This window comes from Centropristis striata, chromosome 23 (genome assembly GCF_030273125.1).
Source record: "Centropristis striata isolate RG_2023a ecotype Rhode Island chromosome 23, C.striata_1.0, whole genome shotgun sequence".
NCBI lineage: Eukaryota > Metazoa > Chordata > Actinopteri > Perciformes > Serranidae > Centropristis > Centropristis striata.
Window position 1 is genome coordinate 31908281 of NC_081539.1, and position 26851 is coordinate 31935131.

At 43.9% G+C, this 26851-nt stretch overlaps 2 protein-coding genes across 4 annotated transcripts; both read left to right on the forward strand.

The window, feature by feature from the left end:
• Window positions 1-297: 297 nt before the first annotated feature.
• zfhx2 (zinc finger homeobox 2) lies at window positions 298-13289 on the forward strand. The gene is made up of 5 exons (XM_059326858.1): window positions 298-385; window positions 3197-3355; window positions 4962-5022; window positions 5276-9453; window positions 10218-13289. The coding sequence occupies exons 1-5, from the start codon at window positions 380-382 to the stop codon at window positions 10641-10643; spliced, it is 4830 nt and encodes a 1609-aa protein (XP_059182841.1). The 5' UTR covers window positions 298-379; the 3' UTR covers window positions 10644-13289.
• Window positions 13290-13693: 404 nt separating this feature from the next.
• Window positions 13694-26821, forward strand: pabpn1 (poly(A) binding protein, nuclear 1). Of its 3 annotated transcripts, none has more exons than XM_059326775.1 (7): window positions 13694-14157; window positions 17120-17228; window positions 18338-18405; window positions 19351-19457; window positions 20151-20238; window positions 21157-21308; window positions 26406-26821. In XM_059326775.1, exons 1-7 carry the CDS (start codon window positions 14023-14025, stop codon window positions 26599-26601), a joined length of 855 nt encoding a protein of 284 aa, XP_059182758.1. In that variant the 5' UTR covers window positions 13694-14022; the 3' UTR covers window positions 26602-26821. The 3 variants fall into 3 exon arrangements, with proteins under 3 accessions (XP_059182758.1, XP_059182759.1, XP_059182760.1); XM_059326776.1 differs by lacking the exon at window positions 26406-26821 and adding an exon at window positions 25431-25478 and having other exon boundaries at window positions 13695-14157; XM_059326777.1 differs by lacking the exon at window positions 13694-14157 and adding an exon at window positions 14447-14554.
• The last annotated feature ends 30 nt before the right edge of the window (window positions 26822-26851 follow it).

Sequence of the window (26851 nt, forward strand, 5' to 3'; positions counted from 1 at the left end):
GATGGATTTTTCTTGATTGATCTTTATTGCTCAATGTAATGAACATATATTAATAATGTTTAATATCTGCGGGGTTACATAAGGGATCTGATCGGCGTCCCTTCTGAATGTCAGCAATCAGCCTTGGGGGGAGCTGTGGTCTGTTTACTAGAGGAAGAGGGGAGAGAGAGAATGGAGGGAGGGGGAGAACAGGAGAGAGAGAGAGAGAGAGAGGGAGAGAGAGAGAGAGAGAGAGAGAGAGAGAGAGAGAGAGAGAGAGAGAGAGAGAGAGAGAGAGAGAGAGAGAGAGAGAGAGAGAGAGAGAGAGAGAGCAGGCAAGAAAACTTTTCCTTCTGAGCTCCGGAGCAGCGTGTGTGTGTGTGTGCGGCTGAAGGAGACCATGCAGGTAAACGCATTAGCTAATTGCTCTGAACTTAATTAAACGTCATCGTTGGTCGTTAATTGTGTGATTTGAGCGCGTTGAGTGGCTGCGGCTGCTGGAGGATCGAGCAAACGACGGATTGTGTCCCTTACTAACCCGATCCTTATAGAAATCCAACATTAAACCCAAACTTTTCCTCCTCCCGTCTCTTCTCCACCCGTCTCCACCCCCACCGTCGAGGCGGCCGCGGCACGTACTCCGCTTCAAGTCGCTTTTTAGCTTTAATTCTTTCGCCAATTACGGCTGGAAGCAGTTAAAATGGTGTTTAAATGGCCATGTGTTGCTCCGGGAGGCTTTAGGGGCTGGTCCGGACGCTAGGACGCGTCCTAAGGGGGTCTGCGGGCGGAGGAGCAGGGCAGCGAGGGGTTTCTCCCACATCTGTAAACGAGCCACGGTCATTAATTAAACGGCTTTAGTCCGCTAGGCCTCCATCAGCTCCACCAGCCTCCATCTGCAGGCGGCGGGCGGTGCAGCACTACATGCCCGGCTGGCAGCACAGGCGCAGGGGCAGGACGGAACTCGAGGCCGAGGTCTGATCCGGATCCGGGAGGTTTTGTGTCCTGGAGTCGGGGTGTCGGAGCGCAGCTCCACCTGGAGCAGCAGAGTTTTAGCCAGGTGGAGACAGTTGGAGGAGGGTAATTATCTCTGCTGCTAGCAGGCTAGCTAGCAAAGTGACACGACTGTTATTAGCTCAGCCTTTCTGTTTATTAATGTAAAGAGTCCAGACCAGAGACCAGAGACCAGGTTAGACCAGAGACCGGATCACTAACAGGGACTCTGTGTGTCTGTAGCAGTTTGTGTCTGTAGTTTGGGGGAATGTCTGTCTCTCTGCGGGTTATTCACTAAACTAAAGCTAACAGCTTTTAATGCGTCGTTCCAGGGCTCCTCCACTAGCTGCTAGCTAATTGATCCATAGCTAATTAGACTGCTCATTAATTAGCCAGCTATCAGCACAGACACGTCAGTCGGGTTATATCTTTGCTTTTAATGATGAAACTCAGGATGAGCAGCTTTCCACATGAAGTGCTGTGCAGCTATGAACTGTAATAATATCTGCTTATAACGCTGCTAGCTGCTAATTGGCATGACGAGGAAGTGGACTAGCTGTGTTGGTATTCCTCCTCATGGGTTGGTGTTAGTGTTTCTCCTCATGGGTTAGTGTTTCTCCTCATGGGTTAGGGTTAGTGTTTCTCCTCATGGGTTGGTGTTTCTCCTCATGGGTTGGTGTTTCTCCTCATGGGTTAGTGTTTCTCCTCATGGGTTGGTGTTAGTGTTAGTGTTTCTCCTCATGGGTTGGTATTCCTCCTCATGGGTTGGTGTTAGTGTTAGTGTTTCTCCTCATGGGTTGGTATTCCTCCTCATGGGTTGGTGTTAGTGTTAGTGTTTCTCCTCATGGGTTAGTGTTTCTCCTCATGGGTTAGTGTTAGTGTTTCTCCTCATGGGTTAGTGTTTCTCCTCATGGGTTGGTATTCCTCCTCATGGGTTGGTGTTAGTGTTAGTGTTTCTCCTCATGGGTTAGTGTTTCTCCTCATGGGTTGGTGTTCCTCCTCATGGGTTAGTGTTGGTGTTTCTCCTCATGGGTTGGTGTTAGTGTTAGTGTTTCTCCTCATGGGTTAGTGTTTCTCCTCATGGGTTGGTGTTCCTCCTCATGGGTTAGTGTTGGTGTTTCTCCTCATGGGTTGGTGTTAGTGTTAGTGTTTCTCCTCATGGGTTGGTATTCCTCCTCATGGGTTTGGGTTAGTGTTGGTGTTTCTCCTCATGGGTTGGTGTTTCTCCTCATGGGTTGGTGTTAGTGTTAGTGTTTCTCCTCATGGGTTGGTATTCCTCCTCATGGGTTTGGGTTAGTGTTGGTGTTTCTCCTCATGGGTTGGTGTTTCTCCTCATGGGTTGGTGTTAGTGTTAGTGTTTCTCCTCATGGGTTGGTGTTCCTCCTCATGGGTTTGGGTTAGTGTTAGTGTTTCTCCTCATGGGTTGGTATTCCTCCTCATGGGTTTGGGTTAGTGTTGGTGTTTCTCCTCATGGCCAGGCATTGCTGCTTGTCTTTCTTTCTCTATTGGATCATCAATGCTTGCAGGAAAATACATCAAAGCTGTGTGGTAAAATCCAGACTAGTGGTCTATTTTGACTTCCTTAAAAACTGCGTGGGAGTAACAGTTATTTGATCGAGCTTATGCAGTATGATTTCAGATCATATTTAATATATTGGCCTTGTTTCTTGTATTGGCCGAGACTGGGGGGGAATAAGTGGTTTAAAAGACTGTACTCACTGTAAATCTTATTTTATGATTTCATTTTGTATTTAATGCTTTTCATATGCACATTTGGTATCCGATCAGTTTGTTAAAAGTTGGCTTGATTGCAAAGAGACGTATTAAGGAATGTGCTTTCTCTCTGGAGTTACCAGCAGCAATGCACTGAGTGGAACAGATGGATACTACTTTACATTACAAAGGTGGAATTTAAACAGTTGCATTATTGTGTAATTTGATACGGTCAGTGCAGACAAAACATGGTTAATGTTTTGCCTGTTAAGGGGAATTTAACTGGCTTCTGATTGTGGGATCAAATAGTTAAATAGCAATGAATGATAAGTCACCTCGCTGAGGTGCGTAACCAACAAGTACCAGCAGACTTTTATCTTGGTGGCTGCAGCAATTGACAGAAATTGCATCTTGCATCATATTTTCCGTTCTTTTTTTTTTATACTGCATTTGTGATGAACAGTACTAGCTCCAGGAAGAGTGGGGTTCCTAAAAGTGTTGTTGTTTCTTAAAGGAGGAGTCTGGAGAGACAGTGACTAGTGAAAGCAATGGAGCGGCAGAGTGGCTGTGCCCCTTGTGCCAAAAAGGGCAAACAGACCGACCTTCCCTGTCTGGACATCTCACTGAGCAACACAGCGTTCTTCCATCTTGTGTCGACAACCTGCTGGACATTGTAAGTACAGCTGGGCAGCACGATGATGCTGTTATTCTCTGAACTTTAGTACTTGATTACTTTGGACGGTACCAGTATGATATGTAGCTCTGCAGTAAAGACAAATTATATTATTATGGCAAGAGAACCGTTATTAGCAAAGTGGTCACCGCTTTCACCCAAATTTAAAATAACTCTTAAAAATGGTGTCACCAAATCAATATTCAGTGCTACTGTGTTTTCATTTGTTACCACCCTCTGTTGTATACTTTATGGTATATCAGAAAAAAATCCCTCAGATGGATGAATAACTTTATTATTCCCTTTGTTTGGTCACCCATGTAAAACACAGACACAAGTTACACATGTGCATTGCAAGTTGTTGTGTTTTTTTAACCAAAACTGTTTATCCTTTGACGTTGTCATGCAATTACGCGGTAATTATAGATGCACATAATAACATGTTATGTATGTTATACTGGTGCTCATCTTATTTTTTAATTCAGCAGATCCTCTGAAAGGTGGAAACTTGGAGATTAATTTAAGATGCAGCTCAGTACAATTAAATATTTCTGTAAAAACAGCATTTTTTTGGCAAATGAGAAACCAACCTATTGATGATGTACCTATTGATAATGTACCTATTGATACGTCTCTTGTCTAGTGTTGTAAAGTGTCATGAGGCTGTGATCAACCTAGAGGTCACAAAAGGTCATTTTATACAGTTTAAAAAAAAACAATCACCCTACAATTAACTGGCTACTGTCGGGATTAAAAGCATCATGCATGAATAAAATTGGGCTCATTCCACAAGAGTCTCTCAAGTAAACCATTTTTAGAATAGGTGAAAACACAAAAAAAAAGTGTACCGTATGCAAGAAAACTGCATTGCTTTTGCTCCAAATTGCTCAGGATAATCATAAAGTGGGCATGTCTGTATTTAGGGTGTAGAGTTTTATTTACCCGCTTTCTCCTAACAAGCTGGCATGACAATGTTTTTACCAATGGACTCCGTTATTTAGTTTTATATGATAACCGTGTCTTCAGCTTTAAACTGAGCCTGGCAGTGGTTGCTGTGGGTCTCTTAGGGTCAACAAAGTAATGTTCATTGGAAAAGATTGGTTTACACACAATCATGGAAAATGCATCCTCGTTAATACACTAGTAATTAGTAGTGTTGAACTGTGACTGGAGATGTTGTTGTTGAATGACTTTTGGCAGTCAGCACTTTAGTGTTTGTGATCATTATTTTGATAGTTTAATATTTAATTGTTTGGATTAACCAGTTACCAAATATGTCAATGTGAAAGTATTTGCTGAGTAGCGATCAATTTAGAAAAAAATAAGCGCCTCAATGGACACACTATTTGTAATAGGCCCATGACAATTTATTATGTTAAGTGTTAAGAAATAGAATGAATTTTATTGGTTGATGAATTGATCAAAGACTGCTTAATTTATGCCTTTAGGCTAACTTTTAAATTAAAGGCTAGTCAAGTTTGCTATGTGTAATATAACCACACATAAACGAGTCACGCCCAAATGTGCTGCTCATCTGAAAGGCTGTTGCAGAGTTAAGTTTGCTGTGGGAATTTTGCCAACACTCTTCTTTCATTTTCTTTAACAGGCTGTTCTAAAACAGGGGGCCAGTGGAGGGAAAGAGGACAAAAGTGCTCTAAAGTCTTCAGGTGAGTGTGAAAAAATACTTTAATTAACTTAACAAAATCATAAAATTGAGCACAATAATAATATACTGTACATGCATGATATTCTGAGGAAAAACAACTAAATGCATTTAAGATGAACCCCTAATGTTGGTTGGGTTAGAGCAGACACGTGCCAATAAACTGTTACAATCAGAATGCAAATGTGCACTTCTGTTATCAGATCGGCTGCTATTTACTAGATTATAACCGTTATACCTGTCTTCCATTTTATCAGGTGCCGAATCCTCACAACTGCAGCACCCTGAGGACGTCGGTTCAGATCCCCGCCAATCTAGTGAGAGTTCAGACGCTACCCAGACGCTTGGAGACAAAGAGATGGAGGAAGAGAGAATAATAGAACAGGAGGGAGGTGAAGCCGAGCCAGAGCCAGAAGAGGAGGGAAATCAACTTGCAGGAGCCAAACAGCAAAATGCAACTGAAAACACAGAAATCCCAGACGCGAGTGAAAAGTCAGTTGATAAAAATGGTGTGCCAGCTGAAAATAACACCCAGTCATTCAAATGCAATGCCTGCCTGGAAACTTTTCCCGGCAGAACTGCCTTGAAAGTTCATTACAACTCGGCGTCCCACATTCAGAGGATGACAACAGGCTCTGCAAAACAAGGTGGGGACGTTGATCCTCCAGCTCCCTCGGTTCCTGTCCTGTCTCGGCCATATTTATCAAACAAACCCTACCAGTGTGCTATATGTCGAGTCTCCTACAACCATGCCATCACCCTTGAGAGCCATATGAAATCCGTCTTGCACCAGACTCGCAGCAGAAATGCTGGAATTGCCGCACATGCAGCAAATAGCGCAATTGCCAGTGCTAGTTTGGGAGGTACCACCATCAGTGCTCTCAACACTGTAGTGACCACATCTGGAAGTGGAACTAGTCAGTTAGTTACCACGACCAACTGTGCTGCTCCCGGGACCTTGATGGTGACTACGACTAAAGACGGAGAGCAGATTCAAACTTCACAAGTGGCTCCCTCCCTCCTCACCTCCCCTGTGGCCTCAGCTCAGGCAGTTTCGGCCTTTCTCACCCTCCTCACATCCAGTCCCAACACCCTCTCGCACTCCCTCCTCCCCTCCTTGTTTGCGGCCGGTGCTGCTCCTGGTGCCGCCGTGCCTCAGCTCGTGCCTCAGCCTCAAATGGTCATGCCCTTGATCTTGAACGGGCTCCAAGCCCAAACCCAGCAGCACCAAGAGAACCAGCAAGGACAGCTCCTAACCCAGTGTGTGCCATTCGTAGGTCTCAGCACAGCCCAGCAAGCCCTCCTAACCCAAAGACTTAACAGCTTACAGAACCAGTGGCCCTCTGCAGGAGTTCCAACAAACATACAGCCCTGCGTGGAAGAGCAAAAACAGACTTTAAAGTGTGAGAGAGAACAAGAAAGGCAGGACAGCGATGACACGGTTGAAGAGAAAGTCTCAGATCAGACTACAGAGAACATTAAAACGGAGGAACTTAAGGAGGAGGACAGTAAAGAATCTGCACAGTGTCCTAATATAGAAGGCAAAGTGAAGGTTGAGAATAATGAAGACAATGGGAAGGCGCATAGAGATAGCACAACAGATGGAGACTGCTCGCCCAATCAGTTGGACCTGGAAGGTGATAAAGCAGCTAGCCTCAATCTCTCCCCAGCGGGCACAGAGAAGAGCCTCCGCAATAAGAATCTCTCGCCTTCTGCATCTGTGCGCAGCAACTCAAGCCTCAGTCCTTTAAATTTAAACCTTACACTTAGCCCTGATTCTACTCCTCAAAAATCGCAGTCGGGCGCAAGCCCTTGTGGCTCTGTTGGCACCCCGAAATCCAGCCCATGTACAATTGCCTTAATTAACAACCAAACACGACCGCATTGCAATGCAATGGGATCCATTTATCCAGACCTTCCAGTGCTGTCAGAGTTCCAGTCAGAGGTTCTCTGGGCGTTCTTCGAGTCACGAAGTGAGGCTGATGCTGCGAGTCCTCCCCACGAGGACTGCGAGGCACTGGGCAGGGAAGTCGGGCTTTCTGAGGAAGAGGTACGCAGGTGGTTGAGCCAAGCCCGCCATGCCAAACAAAGACACAGGGCTACAGAGTTAGAACACCTGCAGCGCTTGGCCGGATTTACAAGGCACGCCCAAAGTTCTGACAATGACTATGATGACGAGGAAAGCTCGCTGGTTATAGCAGAAGGCGACGACGATGTTGACGCATCAGGTAGTCAGGCGATAGATTTGTCTAGTACGAGAGGGAAACGCAGAAAGAGAGAGATGGGAAGGGAGGGTCAGGGAGATTCCTGTCTCACTTCTGACTCAGAAAATGAGGTATACACCTCTGTCATTGTGTCTGATGAGGAAAGTCAGAATGGGTCTTTGAGGGAGGGTCCTGAGAGCCCTGCGAAAGATGAAGCACAGTGGGAGATCCATGGTGACAAGGGGTCAATTGGTGGAAAGGTCTTGCGCTCCACAACTGTGTTTCTATCTGATGCAGAGGATGAGTATGAAGATGAGGAGGGGGGAGGGGGTCAGAGGGCCAAGAGGAAAAAACGAAGTGGGGAGTTTGAGCGTGATGAGGTGGAGGTGAAGAAGGAGAGACAGGACCCAGATGTGGATCTGGAGTTGGAGGCCCAAGGGGATCCCCCGAGTTCTCAGTCCCACGCTGAGATTCCAACCAGTGCTCTCCACTCGCTGCCCCTGTCCCTTGCTCCTTTCTCCACCCAGTTCCTCAGCCCCTACATCCTCTCTCTCACTCCTTCAGTGGTTGATGGTAAAATACCCGTCTTTCCTAACCCGCCAACTATCACACGCTTCTCCGGCTCTCTTCTCTCACAGTCTCTCTCCTCCCACAGCCAAACTTCCCACTACCTGTCCAATGGCGGTGACTGTGAGTCTGCTCTGGATCTCAGCATGGGGAAAAACAACTCAAAATCAGCTTCTTCCTCATCATCTCTGGCTGATAAAATTGCAGCACAGAAGGGACAGTTGCTGGATGGGCTCGGCTTGAGGCCCACATCCAAAGGCCTGGTAGTTGTCCAGGTGAAGCCTGAACCTGTTACTTCCATGACCTCTTCCAACAGCAGTATGAGTCTGGTGAACTGCAACAACATGACAAAGTCTAGCATTTACATGAGGGCAGCAGAGAAAATGAATGCCACATTGTTGGAAAGGGAGAGAGAGAAGGAAAAGGAGAGGGAGCAGGAGCAGCAGCAGAGGAAGCCCAAAGGAAAAAGGTATCGGGACATGCGACGTTCAAGGACCATCATTCAGGCTGAACAACTTGACATTCTGTATGGCTGCTATTTCAAAGACCCAAACCCTGGGAAACATGAGTTTGAACAGATTTCAGAGTGGGTCCACCTTCCAAAGAAGGTTGTGCAGATTTGGTTCCAGAACATGAGGGCGAGGGAGCGAAAGGGTGAGGTCCGATTCATCAGTGATGGGACCCTGGCAGCAGTTGGCAAACCTCTCATCAAATTTACATGGCCTCTTTCCAAACCCATTTTCTCCACCAAGCCTGCTCCAAATAATACTGGGTGCATCACAACTACACCAATTGTGCGCACCCTTATCAAGACAGAAAGGGAGCCTGTAAAGGAGCTTGGCAAACCTGCTATGGTGAAAAAAATAGCCCCAGTTCCTATCAAGCCCAAGGAGGTTGTTTCCTCCACTACGGTCTCTTCTGTGAGCAGCAGCGCTTCTGCAGTGCCGAGGACCAAGCTCGAAACCACCAGCAACATCACCATGGTCAAAGTTGCACCCAAAGTCAACACCCCAGTCCTTTTGGCACCACCCAAGGATCTGATCCCCATCGCCCCACGACCAGCCCAGAAACGTAAGCTAGAAGAAGAGAGTGAGGAAGAAAAGACTGATGAGGAGAAAGACACTGATAGTGAGATGGGTCCTGGACCAGGGACGACTAACCGCATGGTGCCCAAGCTGCCCTCAACTCCCATCAACAACAGGCCTTCAGCCACAACAGTGGTGCCCCAGAAACAGAATGGGCTCAACTACTGGACCCCCAAGGTCCCCATTAAGATCAACACTCTATCAAGAGAACAACTGGCTCTTCCAACACACTCGTCTCCTCGCACCATCCCCCCTCCTCCCACCCCCAGCATCGCTCCAGTTAGCCCCAATACCCCCAGCTCTGCCAAGGTGGCCAGCCCCTCCACCCCGGTCGTAGCTAAATCGAGTCCGACGGAAAGCAGCTTCCTGCCCCACTCATCCAGCCGTAGGCCGCGCACACACTTGTCCTGCCTACAACTTTCCATTCTGCAGTCCTGTTACGAGACGTGTGCCCACCCTAACGCCATGGAGTGTGAGGCAATTGGCACTGAGCTCAACCTGCCACTTAAGGTGGTGCAGATCTGGTTCCAAAACACCAGAGCCAAGGAGAAGCGCTGGAGGCTGCAGCAAGAGAAAATGGTAAGCCTGCAAATAAACTTGCTGAACAGTGCATCTTTGGAAAAAAGTCACATTATTCATACAATAAGAAACACTGATAAAAATTCACATGAAGTAGGTGAAGAGGAAACTTTTCTTTTGTTGGCATCACATTGCTGCTATATGATGATATATCTTCACACAATATAAGCATGTCCATCTTATATATTGTCATATGGATTCTGTTGCAATGTTAAAAAATTTTTTGACTTAGTTACGGCAATATTTACATTATTTGAACACTTTACATCTTGATCATTGCATGTAGGAGCAAAACTGGTGCAAAGCATAGAGATGTGGAGTAGGATTATACAAACAAGTGCTTTACCGTGTGGTTATTTCATCTAGACTAGTTATTCATTGAATTACCAGAAAACATGCCATATGAAATTACCTAATTATATTAGGAGAAAAGATTTTGTCCGTATCGCCCAACCTTATCTAATATTGCTTATTCATTTTCAGTGGAATTAAATTGTCGTGCTCTTACTGTTTAACAACATTTAATTAAGTTAAATGACTGATTTCAAGCGAATTCTCCAGATTTTTGTTCCACACATTTGAAGTTTTTTTTTCTTCATAGCAGTGAAACACAGTGTTAGAAAAATGTTGGAATTATTGTTAACTATAGTTACCAGCTCTGCTGTATTCAAGTTGTGCACATATATATGGATGGCTTGAATATTAACAGATCGTTTAATATGTTTAAACGATATGACATTAAACTTCCTGTCTGTCCTCCCCAGTCTCCTCTGTCAGGTGGGAAGGTGGACATGAGCTCAGGAAGCTACCTGCAGTACAACGCTCTCAAAGCCAATCGTCCCATCCTTCCTAAACCTGTTCAGCTGACAATCACTGAGCCTCCAGCGTCCCCGGTGTCCAGCCAGCCGGTGCCAAAGGAGACGCTGACGGGTCGCTGCGACGCCTGCAACGTCTCCTTTGAGTCGCGGGCGGCGGCGAGGGCCCACGTCTTCTCCCCGCGTCACCTGGCAACCCTGAGAACCACTAACTTCGGCCAGCCGACGACGCTCGTCAACAAGAACGGGACCGGTAACGGAGGACCTGGCGGCGTTGTGCCGGGCTCGCAGGTCGCTCACGCCGCTCTGGTCACCAGTTCTGGAGTGGAGGCGGTTATCGAGTCGCCTCCACCGACGGCCACCAGCAACACTTAAAAACTCAGATCAGGATTGGTCTGCACACTGACTATTCTTGGACCCATTTGGGCTCCTCAGATTTTAATAAACAAATTTGAGCACTAATCCTCAAAAGCTAATATTCTATAGTTTTTGAAGTTGGCTCCCCCTGCACCCGCTGTCCCTCGCTCAACCTTCACTAACTCGAAATCCGTTAAGCTATATAGCGTTCACCTGGAATCCCAAACAATAGCAGACGCTTTCCATGCTGCTTCACACTCACTCCGTTGCTGTCTGATACAGATGAACACATCTAAAGTCTCACACACTTTATCCAAACATTTTTGGTCCTACGCCTGTGGTTATATATTACCTTACTTCAATGACCTTCCTATAATTTGTAAAGGCACTCAACTTGCCATGCTTGAACTGTGCTAACCTGAAGACTGATGCAAAAGTGTTTCCTCTTTGGAAGTGGCCATTTGGCGGAAACTTTTTGGGATAATAACATGAAATATTGCATAAATAACTCCCAGTTTTCTCCTGTGGAATTGTTTTTCTCATGCCTACTTTCACTCTTAGGGCAAAGATTGCTTGGATATAATATGACTGGACTGAACCATTGGGAGAGGAGGAACTGATATTGACTGTCACCTTTTTTTAATTTGCTACAAGAGTGTGATCTGAAGAGTGTTGTGTCTACTCATTTGGGATTAAAAAAGAGGTACTTTAGAGGGAATAGGGCTGTTGAATTGTCCCCATTTACATGTTCATAGTTTTCATGACAATCCAAATAGAGCAAAAAGAGGTCCGAGGAAAGTCGAATCTTGGCATACGGCACTTTGACACATTTTACATAGTTGGAAATGTTTTTAAGCATTCTAATGCAAGTGTCTTCTTATGGAAAGATACATTAATGCATGTTGGATGCCTTAATATAAATCACGTGAAATAAATTGATTTTTGCTAGTATAATGAAACATGCTTTACGTGTGAGCATATTGTGCAAGAAGCAGACCTGGGTATGTAAATGAGTAAGAGCTCTGTTCCAAAATGTTTTCACATACATCTTTGGGGTAAACATCTGAATGTCCCTTTCTGTACCTATAACATAGCAAATCCTGCCTGTAAAGTTGTAAGCATTCTCTTGGCCAAGGACTATAATAACATAATTACCAACTATCTTGTTTTTACAACAAATTTCGTTGATCCTGTGGATTTCACATTCTTTCAAATGGTGTATATCACATTTTGAAATGCAGCTCTTCAAACCTGCTGGGGTAAAATAAATGTTTTCACCTACTTTAGGTGGGTTAGTAATATGACAGCCTTAAGAAGAAACACCACCAGGTATATAAATTCAAGCCCAGGTGAACCTCATGTTAGTGAATTGATTTTTATCCTCACCTGGCATCGGGGGGTCAGACTGATTTAGTAAATTTACGGTTTCCTTTGCAATGAATGCTGTGCATAAGACAGGAAGGTTAAGTACTCATTTTATTTACTTCAATATTTATACAAATGCCAATAGAAGCAATTAAACTGGTGTATCAGATTTTTATTTAGGTCAAAAGCCAAGCCTCTAGTAATATTAAGACAACAGGGCTTAAAATGGGCTGTTCCCATACTTTCCCCCCTCATTTTGTTCAGTTTTAATACAGAGTTACTAATTCTGGTAATGTACGTGCTGTGAAATGAGATCTGATATCTGGAAACCATGACAAGGGAGAGAGTTGGGTATTGATGGTATCCTTTAAGGGACTAATGGATACTCAAATCTTGAAAGCAAATTGGGAAACATTAAATGTGTTGACTGAGAGCTAATAAGATGGTGCTGTGTTGAAGGACACATAACATACTAAAGATGTTTTCCTTCAATTTAAGTTGTATATTAATGTTACTATTGATAGTTTTAACAAAATGCAAAACTAAAACGAACTTTTGTAAAGAAATATATTAAAAATAACTGATATTCCAAAGTAATCCTCCCTTTGCTTTCTGTCATTCAAAAACCAAAAAGCAATCTTGAGGTCGACAGAGAGCAGGAGAGGTGTTCGTAAATGCAAACTGTAAAGGACATCCCACGGCTTGACACTTGCACTAGTCCACAATTTTTGCACAAGCTACAGACATTTCAAATGAACACAGCCATTAACACGACCTTACGAGTCACTTGGTGTGGTTTTTGAAACAAGGAGGGTCACAATGTCCTTTCATGAGTAATAATTTGTACTCCTGTTGGAAACTGTATCTTGTGTGTAAAGCAAGGACTGGAGTGCTTTAACTTCGAGACGGGGATCACACACACACACACACACGGTGTTGCACTGTCCAAACTAGATAGGTTTTTATGGAGATCTCTGCTTTTAATTCTCTTATGTTTCATTGTCACTTTGATTATCACTATTGTTATAACTGTACTACTACTTATACGATTTATCATTACTACCCATCACTGTTTTTGATTATTGATCCATAATGGTTTTAAATGCCACCTATCTGCTCAAACACAGTATGGTATTCCTATGAATATTGAACAATAATAGTGGCAGTGTTGTTATGAATTGTTAGATTTTTGATTAAGCTTATTTTTTCCTCCTCACTTGTACCTGCCTATTTGTGTTTGGTCTCCATTATGCTTTCTTTGATATACAGAAAAAGAAATAAAATCAGTTGAACAACAAAGCAATTCTGTCTGATTGCACTGCCGCTTTGGCATTTATTTATTTATTGTGACAGGGGTTTAAATCCTTCATACAAACATATAAATCACATGTTTTGCCTGAGTGGCATATTACTAATAAAGGTCACTCGGGTCACACTGGAGGAGACAATTTATGTGACACACTCAAATGTGCCTGGAATTAATTTGCTGAACAATTGACTTTGCCAGTTTACTTACCGCTTACAAGGATATGATTGACAGATACGTAATCCAATTAAAAGCCCACATGCGATTTGGGAACCGGAAAGCGCTCCGTGATTAACCAATAGGAGCGCGGCAGACATCAGAGAGGGTTGTCTCTAATCATCCGCGGACCAATAGGATCGCGAGTTCTCCGCCCGCAGTGGTCATGGCTCCGCCCCCGGCTTCCATTTCTGAACTGAAGCGACGCCGCCGCCGCGTAGAGTCCTCGCCTTTTTTATACTCATTTAAGTAAATAAAGCGGCTCTGTGCCGTAAACAGGACTCTTGCTTTAAGGCAGCGAGGGAAACAGCAGTTTGGTCCATCGTGGTGTGCCGTTGGAGTAGTGGCTGGGACTGTAGCTAGCATTTTATTCCCCATTTTAACTTTACTAAGCGGCGTTTTCCGCCGTTTTTTCCCTTCCGCCGCCCCGCGCCTCCCCCCGCGTGCGTGAGTAGCGGCCTGCAGCGTTGGTTCGGCCACGAGGCGCGTCGGTTCAGTCGGATCAGGGCGATGGCGGAGTTCGGTAACGGACTGGCGGAGGAATCCCTACTGGACTCAGACCCCGGACATCCCGAGCTGGAAGACCCGGGAGTCGGAGACGAGGAGCCGGGGTTAGAGGAGGGAGAGGCCGCCATTGAGGACCCGGTAAGTGAAGGACATTGTTTCCGCTGCTGGAGCCACATGGACACCGGGAGACACGGTGGTGTCTAACCCGAACCCAAACTAACGGCTCATTTGGTGATATTATTTCCACAAATGTTTGGTCACATGCCGTGTGCGGTACTGCGATCGCCAGGTCGATGTTAACCGCCATTGTGGTTCACGCAGTGCAGTAGAAATGGGTGGTGACATGCGTGGTGTCGGCAGCCATCTTGGCGCAACAGCGGCGCCAGTTTCTCTGCGCCAGGGAGCAGCTCGAGTCGTTGGGGGGGAATCCTCGTCTCAAAAAATGCGAGACGGAGATGCAGGAGGCTGCAGGGGCGCGGGGAGCCGCCATTAGCCGCTGAGAGACTCTGCTGCCGGGGAAGGAGACCTGCTGACGGTAACACAGCTTTTATCTCTTTACCTCCACCTTTATGTGCTGCTGCCGCAGTTACACCACCGGCAGAGTCTGGAGAATGGCTGCTAGCATTAGCTTAGCGCAGCTCCAGCATCCAGCTGAAGACCAGCAGACAGCTCGACCGGATCCGTTATCACGGGATAAAATGTGGAATCTGCACCTGAAGCTGCTATTAGCCTGCTAGCTAGAGCTACAGCCTGACATGTCATTAAGCTAGCGTGTTTTAACAAAGCTAGGGTGGAGGTGCAGACATGCACCTGATCACCTTTGTCTTGTTTTGGACCAGGGTTGGTATCAGAGGAGAGGTTTGGCTGTGTGATGGTTCAAGATGCACTATCAGCGTTATTTGGCCTCATTTTGATTTTCCAACACCTGCACACGTGTCTATTCCCCCGATGATGTCTCTGCAGTATCCCAGGTGGGTCTGAGGTTGTAGTGCTGCCAGGCGGGCAGGGAGAGCCTGTAACAGGAGGAGGGGGTTGCGGTATTTGAGGGGCTGGGTTTGCATCCTTCAATGTTTTGCCAGAGCAGGAGAAAGAGAGAAGGGAGGGGAGTGAAGGAGCATGCACTGAATATGCGACAAAAATAGGAGCTAAAACGTGTCAGCGGCTTATTGTTGGCCGTCCTGCTGTGAACGTGGATCTCTTGCACATCTTTCATGATCTCCACATGCACCACCATGCATGTAGCTGAAGGTTGGAGGCTGAGGAATGATGGAGCCATTATAACCAGCCCCACCTCCCTCTGGTGACAGAAGCTGAGTTTAATATGGTCTGTCTGACTCTGCAGCCAGCTGTACAAAGAGCCTTTACATTAGATCCGTCAGCAGCAGCAGCAGCCTGGATGGAGCTGGAACGACTCCCACTGTGCTGCAGTGCACCATTGTCAGACAGGACGGTCGCTCCCAGTGAGGACACGGCCGTCTCTGTTCACTACGGGGACGCTGATGGTTTTTAGGGTTCGCTGAGTATTAGGCAACCAGAGATCATCATCACTGCCCTAAATACATTTCCAGTTGTGTTTCCAAAAAGGATCTTAATTGAATTTCAGTTGTAGAAGAGCTGCAGAAAATCAATTTTCCTATTGATTCATATAAAACTTATTATTATTGACGTGTTTGGTGTCAAAATAATTTATAAGCACATGTTTAGGCATGTCATAACAACCCCATTTTGTTGGACAAGATATTGTCCCATAAATGATTGCAATAAAACATTCAACACCACTACTATAATGATAATGTAATGAAATGAAGATGCAAGTACACAGATTTTAAAGAGCAATAAACTTTTAATTGTACATGTCAAACCCACAGAAGGGAAGCAGCATTACCAGAAACCTGTCTCTACATAGTTTTGATGCATTTGGCTAAGGTGCTGTGAAGTTTTTTTTGTTTTTTTTAATATATATATTATTGTGACGGGCCTCATCAGGTGCATCAGCCCATCATGATGTCAGCCAAAAATATTGTCTTTACAACAAATAAATAAGCATATTTGCATTTTGTGTACAATGCTTGACTATAACAAGTTATTGTCTGTCAGTAGAATTATATCTTGATGAAATCCTCTATTCAGATATCTTGACACACAATTGTGTTATCTAAATTGATAATAACAAGTGCATACTAGCTCAAATAGCAATGGTGAAGATCATGTGTAAAGGTTCACTTGGTTACAATAAATTGTGAGCAATAATTTCCAGCAGCAGTCTGCAGGATTTTAAGTTCCTAATCAAAAGAAAAAATGCTCCAGACTTTTTTTCCCGCCAAGTATTAAAAAAACGGTGAATTATATATATATATATATATATATATTAATTATATTTAAAATTGCCTTTTTCTGGATAGAAGAAATTGGACATACAGCTGAGCCCTATGCATGCATGTACATAGTAAATAATAAAAAATGGCTTGAAATAAGTATAGATTACTTGTTTTAATGTTTTTTTCTGGTCATTTGGATCGTGTGTTATAATGTTTAATGCCGTCTGTGCTTGTGGCTTCATGCTGCTTGAGAATTGACAGGTAATGTGAAAACTGAGTATGTTATGCTAATTTACTCAGTTTGGTTTGCGTCCATTATAATTTGAAAGCTAGTCGAGCATATCATGGCCCGATGAGGCACATTTTTCAAATGGCTTTCAGGTCATCTTTCTAGTAGTAGGAGCCAGTTGCTGCCAAGTTTAGTGTGTTTGGTAGAAAACACGGATAAAATGTGGGGGATGGCAACTCCAGTAAAGGTTCAGGAGCAGTCAGACAGAACATTTTTAGATGGAAGAAGTCCCAATGTGTGGGTTTCTTTGGGCAGAAACAACACAAACACCTGCTTCTCTTTTACATTAAGGTCGTATTATGGCTTCATGTCTGCTAGTCGGCCATCTTCCTTGTGTTGTGGAAGCGTTACCATGGTTACATTTAACGGCTGCACTTGTTAGTGGAGCATAACTTTAATCAACATGGTGTGATGGTGACATTGTGATTAATGTTCCTGTGAGTTTATTGTTGTTTGATGGACAGCTCTAATGGAACTTGTGTCTTTGTTACAGGAGCTGGAGGCAATCAAAGCCCGGGTGAGAGAGATGGAGGAAGAGGCAGAGAAGCTGAAGGAGCTCCAGAACGAGGTGGAGAAACAGATGAATCTCAGCCCCCCACCAGGTCTGTTGGCTGAGACCTCCTCTGACTCTGCTCTGACCATTAAAAACTCCAATGAAGGAAGAATATCATAATCTTTAGATGATTTGATCCTCTCCTTTTGTCCGGTCTCAATAAACAAGTTTAGTCTTCTGCAGTGAAATTAATTGTTTAAGGGTTGGAAAAATGATGTTTTTCCCCCAATGATTAATGGTCTTTTATCATATTTTGAAATGCCTGATTATTATAATTCAAATTGAGTTTGTGAATTCTAAGGAAGGAAGTTACCTTTTTTAATTGTTTTAATTGCCTCATATTACCTCATATTTTAATCCAAACATGAGTAAAGCTGCCATGTGTCATTTTGTGGTAATATATAACTTCACGTTGTTAGATTTTTAGGTTGCTGGAAATATAATGAAAGAATGACTGATACATCTGAGTTGAGGTCACTGCTGACTACATACAGACACACAATCTTTATCACTTTAGAGATTCTCAAAATAAAAGTGTATGATTCAACTTTTCTCCATAGTCTAGTAAAAAAGTAAGCAAAAATCTTAAACGACATACTTAAAAAATCGCAGTGCATACCGAATTTAAACCGCCCTGGAATTTAACATTTAACCAACCAGTGAGCCCAAACTAACAGCTTTGCTTTAATTAGGCATGTTTGTTATTTAACATTACAATAATAAAGCAATATTATAGCTGCAGGAGACAGTAGTGCAATGGAAGCCTTGTGTCAGACATTAATAAAGAGTCTATCACTTTATTATATTAATGTGTATATTACAGGCAATTACAATATCACAAATTACAAGACATAGTGTTGAAACAGAAAAAAATCTGTTAGTTTTTATCAGATAATGAAGGGCCTTTTAGACCAACCCGTGGCTTAAAGACTGATGAGTTTCAGCTAACGGAGCGAGGCGACTCCTCGTTGGGGAAATGTAATGTTGCCCACAGACTTTATTGGTACACCACACATCCATTCTTCCATTTAGTGGACTAGCCAGTTGTATGTATTCTTTATTTCACAACATGCTCTTTTCTAAACATCTGTTTCTATTATCTTGGCTTCAGTTCAAATATTTTGTTGCTCACTTAAATGCATTTCTTCTCCCGTACAGTCGGCCCTGTCATCATGTCCATCGAGGAAAAGATGGAAGCAGATGGCAGGTCTATTTATGTCGGAAACGTGAGTATTTTTCTCTTATTTATTTATTTATTTATTTAATTGTGGCCACATTGTCCTGTGTCTTATTGTTTCAAAGTTTAGTCCATGGATAGGTTTATTCTTTCAGTTTGCCGTTTCTTTCTTTTTTGCTAATTCTTGCTTGAACATGGCTCGTATACACTCCATATGTGTTTTAAGTATTCACAGCCCTTATAAAGGCACTTAACCCATGTCATGACTTTGTATCTTTGCTGTTTTGTTTGGTTTGTGGTCTTGCTGGAAAAAGTGCAAAACTGACTGAAGGGCAACAATTGTTTCAAGCCTACCGGGCGCGTTACGGCCGGGGAACGGCGGCGCCGCGCTGATCGCTGCCGATCGATGCCGATCGATGCCGCTCTAATCAATAAGAGCATTTACTATTTTCTCCGCGAGCCGCTGCTCAACCTCGTAAATCGGAACAGAGCAGATCAGACAGGAAGTCCGACTCAGAATCAACGTAATACACCTCCGCCCCTTTCAAAATAAAACACAATACGCAGTTCATGCAGCCTAAAACTACTTCACATGAACATTATGTTATGACCGGGGCACCAGATCAGCAATCAATCAATCAATCAATCAATCAATCAAAGGGTCTCTGAGGATCGGCGACACGGACGACAAGAGACTGATTGTTGAAGTGGAACATCATACAATCATTTATGACATAACATATTGTTTTTATAAGGATAGATGGTCAGATCAACAGATCTTTCACGTCAGAGAAGCAAAGTAAGATGAAGATGATTTACAGTTTTCATTTCAGTCCATCTTATTTAGTACATGAGTTGTGATATAAAAATCTAACTCATAGACAAATGCAACAGTTTAAACGTTAACGCTGAAGCTGATTAGAAACTAAACTTTAAATGCTCCAGTCCGGTGCTGCAGCTCTCTGATGTCTCTTTCTGTCCCGTCTTTCTTCAGGTGGACTACGGCGCCACGGCAGAAGAGCTGGAGGCTCACTTCCATGGCTGCGGTTCAGTAAACAGAGTCACCATCCTATGTGACAAATACACAGGGCATCCCAAAGGGTAATACTCTCATTATACTGTGTCCAGTAGAGGAATCATTAGAGGAGAAGTTAGGATTGTCTTGTGTGGCTTTTAGAGTTTTAAGTGCCACGATTCATCAAATAAATTAAAATTTTTATTTAAACGTGCCATGACCAATCTAATTGGGATTTTCAAATTCTTCTTAAATAAGATGACCCTGTGCTGCATGTTGTTTCCTCTCCCTCTTTCCTGTCAATCTCAAAAGCCAAAAGAAATATGAAAGCCTGCATGGTTTCATGTGTGGTAAAACCACCATATTTTCTGAACATGTGACATTTGGGCCATATTTGACCCATCCTGCTTTTAAACTCAATTGAAACTGAAAGCTTATTTCCAACAACTAATGATTTTAGAAGTGAAATTGTGAAACCCCTAGTTGGCAGAGAAATAAGACCAAACTGAACTGGGTGGACAAGTTTTATTAGGCATAAATACAAATGAAGTGTCACTAAAGCCGGAGGGCTGCATGTGATTGCTTTAGTTAAGAAAAAAGAAAAAGGGCTCAACAGTAATGGTCTTGGGACCAGATTTGAGTTCTGGTTTCACTTTTGCTATGTTTAAACAAACAAATACAAAAAAAGTGTTTTTCTTTGCTGTGAGCATAGTATCTTCTGTATAGGTAAATAAATGTTTTCTGTATTAAGCTGACTGATGGTTTTTCTGCTTCTTCAGGTTTGCCTATATTGAGTTTGCAGACAAAGAGTCTGTTAGGACAGCCATGGCTTTGGACGAGTCCCTTTTCAGAGGAAGGCAGATAAAGGTAGGATTTTTCAATATGAACTTTTTAATTCCTCAGCGAGGACATTCTCACATTAGGATTTCAGCTGTTGTACATCAGAATGAAAACAAAAGAGACAGCTGTGACAGGAAATGATAACGAAACGGATCATTTTGTCTTGAGAGAAACCTTGATTCACTCCTTTATTGTCACCAGAAATGGTGACTTCACATGTGGATTGTTCAGTAGTGGCACATTAACAAAATTAACTGAATGTAATAGAAATAATAAAAAAACAAAGCAGTTACAGAATAAGTACTGTTGGCTAAATGTTGCTGATGTTTGCAGTGGCAGCTACGTGGATCCCTCCGCCAGTTCTTGGCAGGTTTGGTGGGCTCATTCTGATTGGCTGAGTAGCTGCAGTCTCTGGTGCTGATAGAAATATGGCTACAATGTAACCATGAAATATGGTTACATTGTAGCCATATTTCATGGTTACAATGTAGCCATGAAATATGGTTACATTGTAACCATATTTCATGGCTACAATGTAGCCATGAAATATGGCTACATTGTAACCATATTTCCTGAAGTGGCTGATATGGCTACATTGTAACCATATTTCATGTTGTTGTTGTTGACAGCAGGTTTGCGCACCAACCCGGCTCTCTAACTTGTTTAATGATTATTTCCTGTCCTCTGGTCAAAGTTTTCCTAATATTGACACTGGCTGATGTGCAGTTGGATTTAGATGGAAAGGCTTTATATGCCTTTGTCAACATGGCACATGTTTGTATTCACTGATATGAAATCACCCATAGGAACCTAAATAGAGCTTATATTTCCAAACTGGAATGTCATTTAGCATTTTATCTCACTTAAAATGAGTGAAATTGAAAAGCTGTGTAAGAAGAAAGAGGATGTGTGTTGTAACGTGTCCTGCTTGCTTCCTGCTGTCAGGTGGGCGCTAAGAGAACAAACAGACCAGGCATCAGCACCACAGACCGCGGCTTCCCGCGGGCTCGCTTCCGGTCACGGGGAGGAAGCTTTTCGTCGCGTGCACGCTACTACAGCGGCTACACGCCACCCAGAGGCAGAGGACGGGCCTTCAGGTGAGCTGCACCGAGACTCGTCACACCGAGGGAGAACACTGCACCTGCATGCACCTCACTCAGTGTTTGAACTGAAAGAAAAGGACAGACACCCTGACCTCCTGTTCTCAACCAGTCACATAGACCTGCATTAAAAAATAAAACCTGCATCAAAAGTATTTGTTGTATGGACAATGGATTCAGCTCAGGAGTTGCTGGTTTTGGCCCTCAAACATAATCAGGTTGCACTGTCCAGGACAGGACCAGGAAGCTATTGTCCAGTTGGATGATCCACTAATAATGTCCACTTGATGGGGACTTCCAAGAAAACAGGGTTGGGGTTTCTAAAGAAATATTTATTTACATTTAATTTAATGGGCAGGAGTATGGTGCGAGACAAAGATTTGTTAATGCGTGACGTTGAAAGGCCTGGATAGAGATGGGAGGGTCAATCATTCATGGCTGGAGGACCTTCTCTATTCTAAGGTCTAAGATCTGCCAGAACAAGCCTGTAACATAAACCCAGGTAATATCTGAAGTGTGCCATGCGGTCAGGTTAGAAAGCTCATCACAGTTTTGGGGCTGAGGGCTCATAGCATGCCACATTACATTTAATCATCTCAGTGAGGCCAACAGACTCTGTGCACATCACTTTGCTCTTCCAGGCTGGTCATGAACTTTTCCTCAGTTTGAACATGTTTCAGTCAGTCCAGAAGCATTCTCCCTTAACTTGATGACCAGAAGTTACTAGTCTAAAGATCTAGCGGCTGCACTTGATGTATCATTTGTATTTGGACCATTTATGGCAAACCATTATTGGCCAACTGAGAGATGTGAGTGGATGATGAGTGACCTGAGCTCTGCGTCGCTCTACTGCAGCATTGTGGCAGTTGTGTTTGATGCTCATCCCATCAGTAATATGTTTAAAACATCATTAATGTGATCCATATTGCAGAGCAGAATCAGCCTGGAGTTGATCAGAGTGCTGTTCACTGGGATTCTGGTTGCTTTCTACATTGTTTCAGTGGGAGCTCTGCAGGCCCAGTGAGTCTCTTGTAGTCTTGTTTCACTGCAAACTTGTTGACTAAATGTTTAAAACACTGTTTTAACACTTAACTAGAGCCGTACAGTTGAACGGACAAGATGCAGAAAACAATGTGAGAGGTTGTACTGAGCACAATGAACAACGTAATTACTGTCCAGCCTTTAGTGAAGTGGCAGAGAGAAAGCACGGCTACAGAGAATCTCACTGGTAATTCCATATAAGCCCTGTGGAGCCATCTTGTTTCTTTCTGTTGAGGCTGACAAAGGAGGTGTGGTGCCAAACACAGTGACCAGCATGCCAACTCCTCCACACATGCACTGAGCTTTGAGACGGAGAGATTCTGATTTGATCGTCCTGCAAAGCATCTGGAGCCTTCAGGCTGTTGCTTCATACTTCATGTTCAACAAAGAACATTTTCCAGAGATAGATGCTGCAGCAGTTATTTAAGAGTCTAAAAACCTTCATACAGGGGCCTTTATTTCAGCCATGAAACCGTTTGCCAAGCCCCTATTTACTCATTTTATCTCGTGTGTTTCTCTTGTTTCATTTTTGCTCTTGACTCAAGTATTTGTGCAGTGAATTCCCATTTCAGCAAGGCTGCCTTTTAAAATAACCACAAGAAAGGGTTACATCTCTATTCATTCTTTTGTGTGAGAAAGTGTGTGAAGCTCAAGGTCAGAATCTCTCTAATCACTCTGTGTACTTACCCGAACACTCCCACATACCAAGAATCCCTCACTGCCAGTTTACTGACTGGATCTGGCCGACTGCAGGACGAGGCACACAGAGAAGCTGAGGGCTTGTTATGAAGCCTTAAAGTAGAAGCTGAGGGCTTCTTATGAAGCCTTAAAGTCATGACCACATTATCAGCTCAAAGGCTGTTATTTGCAAAGTAAATGCGTTAGTTTAGATTGGTTTTATGCATAGGTCTGATGTTTGTTGAACTTTTTATAGGGTTTGTACAAAGTATTGAAAGTTGGCAAAATTCATAATTTTAGATTTTTTTTCAAGGTTAGGAATGTGCTCAAAGTTGATTATACATCATAAACATCACTTGATTTTCAGCATAATCTGGTGCTCACTCATGTAAACCAAAAGTCTTCATATTTGAAATTGAACAGTCCTGTCATATGCATTTAATTACCGATATGGCAGCCCATGAAGTGAATTTTCGAGCTGGAATGAAAATGGAGCTTTTCTGTGCCCCAATTTTGTACCATATGACTATGCAGTAGTACTCAAAAGGCTGCTTTCTTTAATAGCTATCTTAAGGAATATTTAATATTTACATTGTACATATAATGTATAACATTGTAAACTACCATCTTTAGAGAAATTCGCTGTCACCTTTAGGTGAAGGACGTTTTATTAGTCCAGAGCTCTGCAAACAGTTTTACACTTAAAAAGCTACACAAACCCTGTTTAAAGTTCTGACTGATCTGCAGGTGTGAAGATAATGAAAGTAGGATTTGACATTCAAACAGGAATGCAAACAAACATACCTAATTCTCATAAGGAGATATATATATATATATATATATATATATATATATATATATATATATATATATATATATATATATATGAAAATGTTATTCAGTCAGTTTGAATCAAGGTCATGGGATGATTTTCGTTATTGCCAATAGTAATATGACTGTATTGATGATAGAGTATTACTGATAACTGCATAGTGTTTTATTATCTAACAGCATTGGTTATAGTGTCCATAGAGAATAACATGCAGTGAGCAGAGTTGTTCCTCTTGAAGTGGCCTTGATGACTTGTTGCAGAGAGCAGAAGGCTGTCTGCTTGCTACATTAGAATTCATCACTAGTCTGTTTAACTGTTAATCACGCTCCGATATAAACCAAATAACACTTTGTGTTCAACCCGTGCCTTGTCTTGTTGTTGGAACACGTCCATGGTGAAGGAAACATGAATCTTTGCATTGACCTGCTTGGGAAGACGCTGCTTCAGGCCAAGAGATGTTTCATTAGAGCATCAAGTGCTGCTGGCTGTGTTTATTAGAAGTTCAGAGTCAACAGGCCACCAGAGTGTTTCTGAGCCTCGTGTGCCAGGATTTAATACTATTAAAGAACAACACAGCCAAACAGCAGCATCTCTGCAGCACCTCAGAGTCCTGCAGAACAGAGAGTCATTCATGTTTACATGCTCTTAACAAACTGCATCCATTCACTTATCTTCCCAAGTCGGCATGGTAACAAGATTTACATACTGTACTGGTGATGTGGGAAAACCTTTTGGCTTTTCTGTCCTGCATGTCTGTGATAAACTCCCCACACACACACACACACACACACACACACACACTCCAACCCAGATCCACCTTCTACAGCGTTCACTCCCAGAACGAGGGTTCATTACTGCAGCCTGACCAGCATCATCCTGAACGCCACTGGTTCAGTCCCAGTGTGACACATTTCTGTGTTTGTTGCCACTGAATGATGTGAGGAAGAGGAGGAGATGATGTGGACGGCTGCTGCTGCCTGGCTGTGTGTCTGTCTGTCTGTCTGTGTGTGTGTCTATCTGCAGTGTGTGTGTGTGTGTGTGTGTGTGTGTGTGTGTCTATCTGCAGTGTGTGTGTGTTGCTGGGGTTTGTGTGTGTGTGTGTGTGTGTGTGTGTGTGTGTGTGTGTTGCTGGGGTTTATGTGTGGTGCTGTTTGTCCTCAAGTCTTTCCCCACAGTGACCCCAGAGGCTCTCGCAGAGAGAGACAGAGAGAGAGAAAGAGGGAGAGAGAGTGCCTTTGCTTCCCCTCACACACACTAATCAATATTCCAATATCTGAAATCAAACACTTTTCCTCTCTTCACAAAGCTGCTTTCAGCTTCTTTCAGCACTGTACGATAACGATACCGTTAAGATGGTATGTCGATAGTGATTTGTGTTCATTCTGATTCTACGTAAATAAATTCTTTCCCGTTCAGTTTGCAGACCCTTTCTCTGGCCACACACACACACACACACACACACACACACACACACACACACATATTATTATATCACACCAGGAAATTGGTGTCAGTCTTCTTAAGCCAACCAGAAAAAAACTCACCCTCTTTTTCTCTCTCTTTTCCAGGGGCCGAGGGCGAACAACATCGTGGTATTCCCCTTACTAAACACCCCCCCCCACACTCCCTTACTATCACCCCCCCTTCTGTTCCCATTAAAAAAGGAAAACACACACACACATACAATGAAAAAAAAAGTCCTCCCCTTCCCCAACAATAAAAGAAGAGAACCCAGAAGAGAAAAAAAAGACAAAAAAGGAAAAAAAAAAAACTTCTGCTGGACTTCTCTGCCTGGCCGCGGTGTGAATTGTGTGTGAGCGTGCGTGAGGTTGGTGCGGTCCTGGTAAGGTATCGTTGGTCGGGTGGCCGTGGAGCTACAGTGGCACATTTCTTTGTTTTCTGTTGAGGGGGGGGGGAGAAGATGGTGGTATCTCAGGCTGCAGATGTGTCTCCTTTGGTCTGGCTGTGACCTTTCACACCATCAGCACCACAGCCCACCCACTCACCTCCACACCAGAGAAACAAACGTGGGGGGAAACGGCAACAAGGATATACTGTTTAGGTTTTTTGTTTTTAATGTACCGTACATATGTGAAACTTCCACTAGCCAGAATATTTGTTGTTGTGTTTTAAGTTTGTGGTTTGGAGTATTATCACCCCCCCCCCCCCCTCCCCCCCTCGTGTGTCGCCGTTCTCCCTCGCTGATTTTATAACTCGCTTTCCTTCCATCACACCATCAACTGTGTTTTTTATTTTATTTTTTATATCTGGACAGTGACGGACCTTCAGTGTTCAGTAGGATTGTTCATGCATAGATTATTTTGGGGGGGGGGGGGGGGGGGGGTTCCTCCTGCTGCACCTCCCTGCTCCTCCATCCCGTCACCTCCGCATGGCTCCAGCTCCTTTACTTTGACAGCATCAATGTTTTTATTTCGTGCCCCCCCCCCCCCTACTCCTCCCACCTCCTCCTCTGTGCTCCTTGTCTCCCCCCCCCCCCTCCCCCGTCCTCTCTCTGTATATTAGACCACTTCTTGTCGTTTCAGGTTTCAGGACCAGTGGAGGCTGACGACCCCCCCCCAGGTGGCGCCGGCCCCCCCCACGGTCTCCGCGGCGTCTCTTTCTCTCTCGGCCCCCGCTATGCACACTCACCCCATCCTGTCCGTGTGGGGGGGCGGGGGAGGGGGGCAGGGCGACCACCGGCCCGCCGCGGGGGGCATTTACTACAACAGCAAACGCTGATGATGCTTTTAGTCCCTTTCACATTTACACACACACACACACACACACACACACACACACACACACACACACACCTGTTGAACACACTGCAGTACACGGCACTTACCAGGCAGCCAAACATGATTTATATACGAGAGCTGAAGCCGACATGGCGAGTGGCGGCAGGTTTGCGTAGGAAGGACCAGAGGAGGGGTCGGACCTGACGGCGCCCCCTTCCTCCGACCAGGCGCAGTGCAGTCACGGCTTGTCT

Excerpts from the sequence above, each read along its gene's own strand:
- zfhx2 (XM_059326858.1), top strand. Across the intron at positions 3,356-4,961 it reads TCGACAACCTGCTGGACATT|GCTGTTCTAAAACAGGGGGC; the intron begins GTAAGTACAGCT and ends TTTCTTTAACAG. Across the intron at positions 5,023-5,275 it reads AAGTGCTCTAAAGTCTTCAG|GTGCCGAATCCTCACAACTG; the intron begins GTGAGTGTGAAA and ends CCATTTTATCAG.
- pabpn1 (XM_059326775.1), top strand. The coding sequence starts at position 14,023 with ATGGCGGAGTTCGGTAACGGACTGGCGGAGGAATCCCTACTGGACTCA. Across the intron at positions 18,406-19,350 it reads GGTCTATTTATGTCGGAAAC|GTGGACTACGGCGCCACGGC; the intron begins GTGAGTATTTTT and ends GTCTTTCTTCAG. Across the intron at positions 19,458-20,150 it reads TACACAGGGCATCCCAAAGG|GTTTGCCTATATTGAGTTTG; the intron begins GTAATACTCTCA and ends CTGCTTCTTCAG.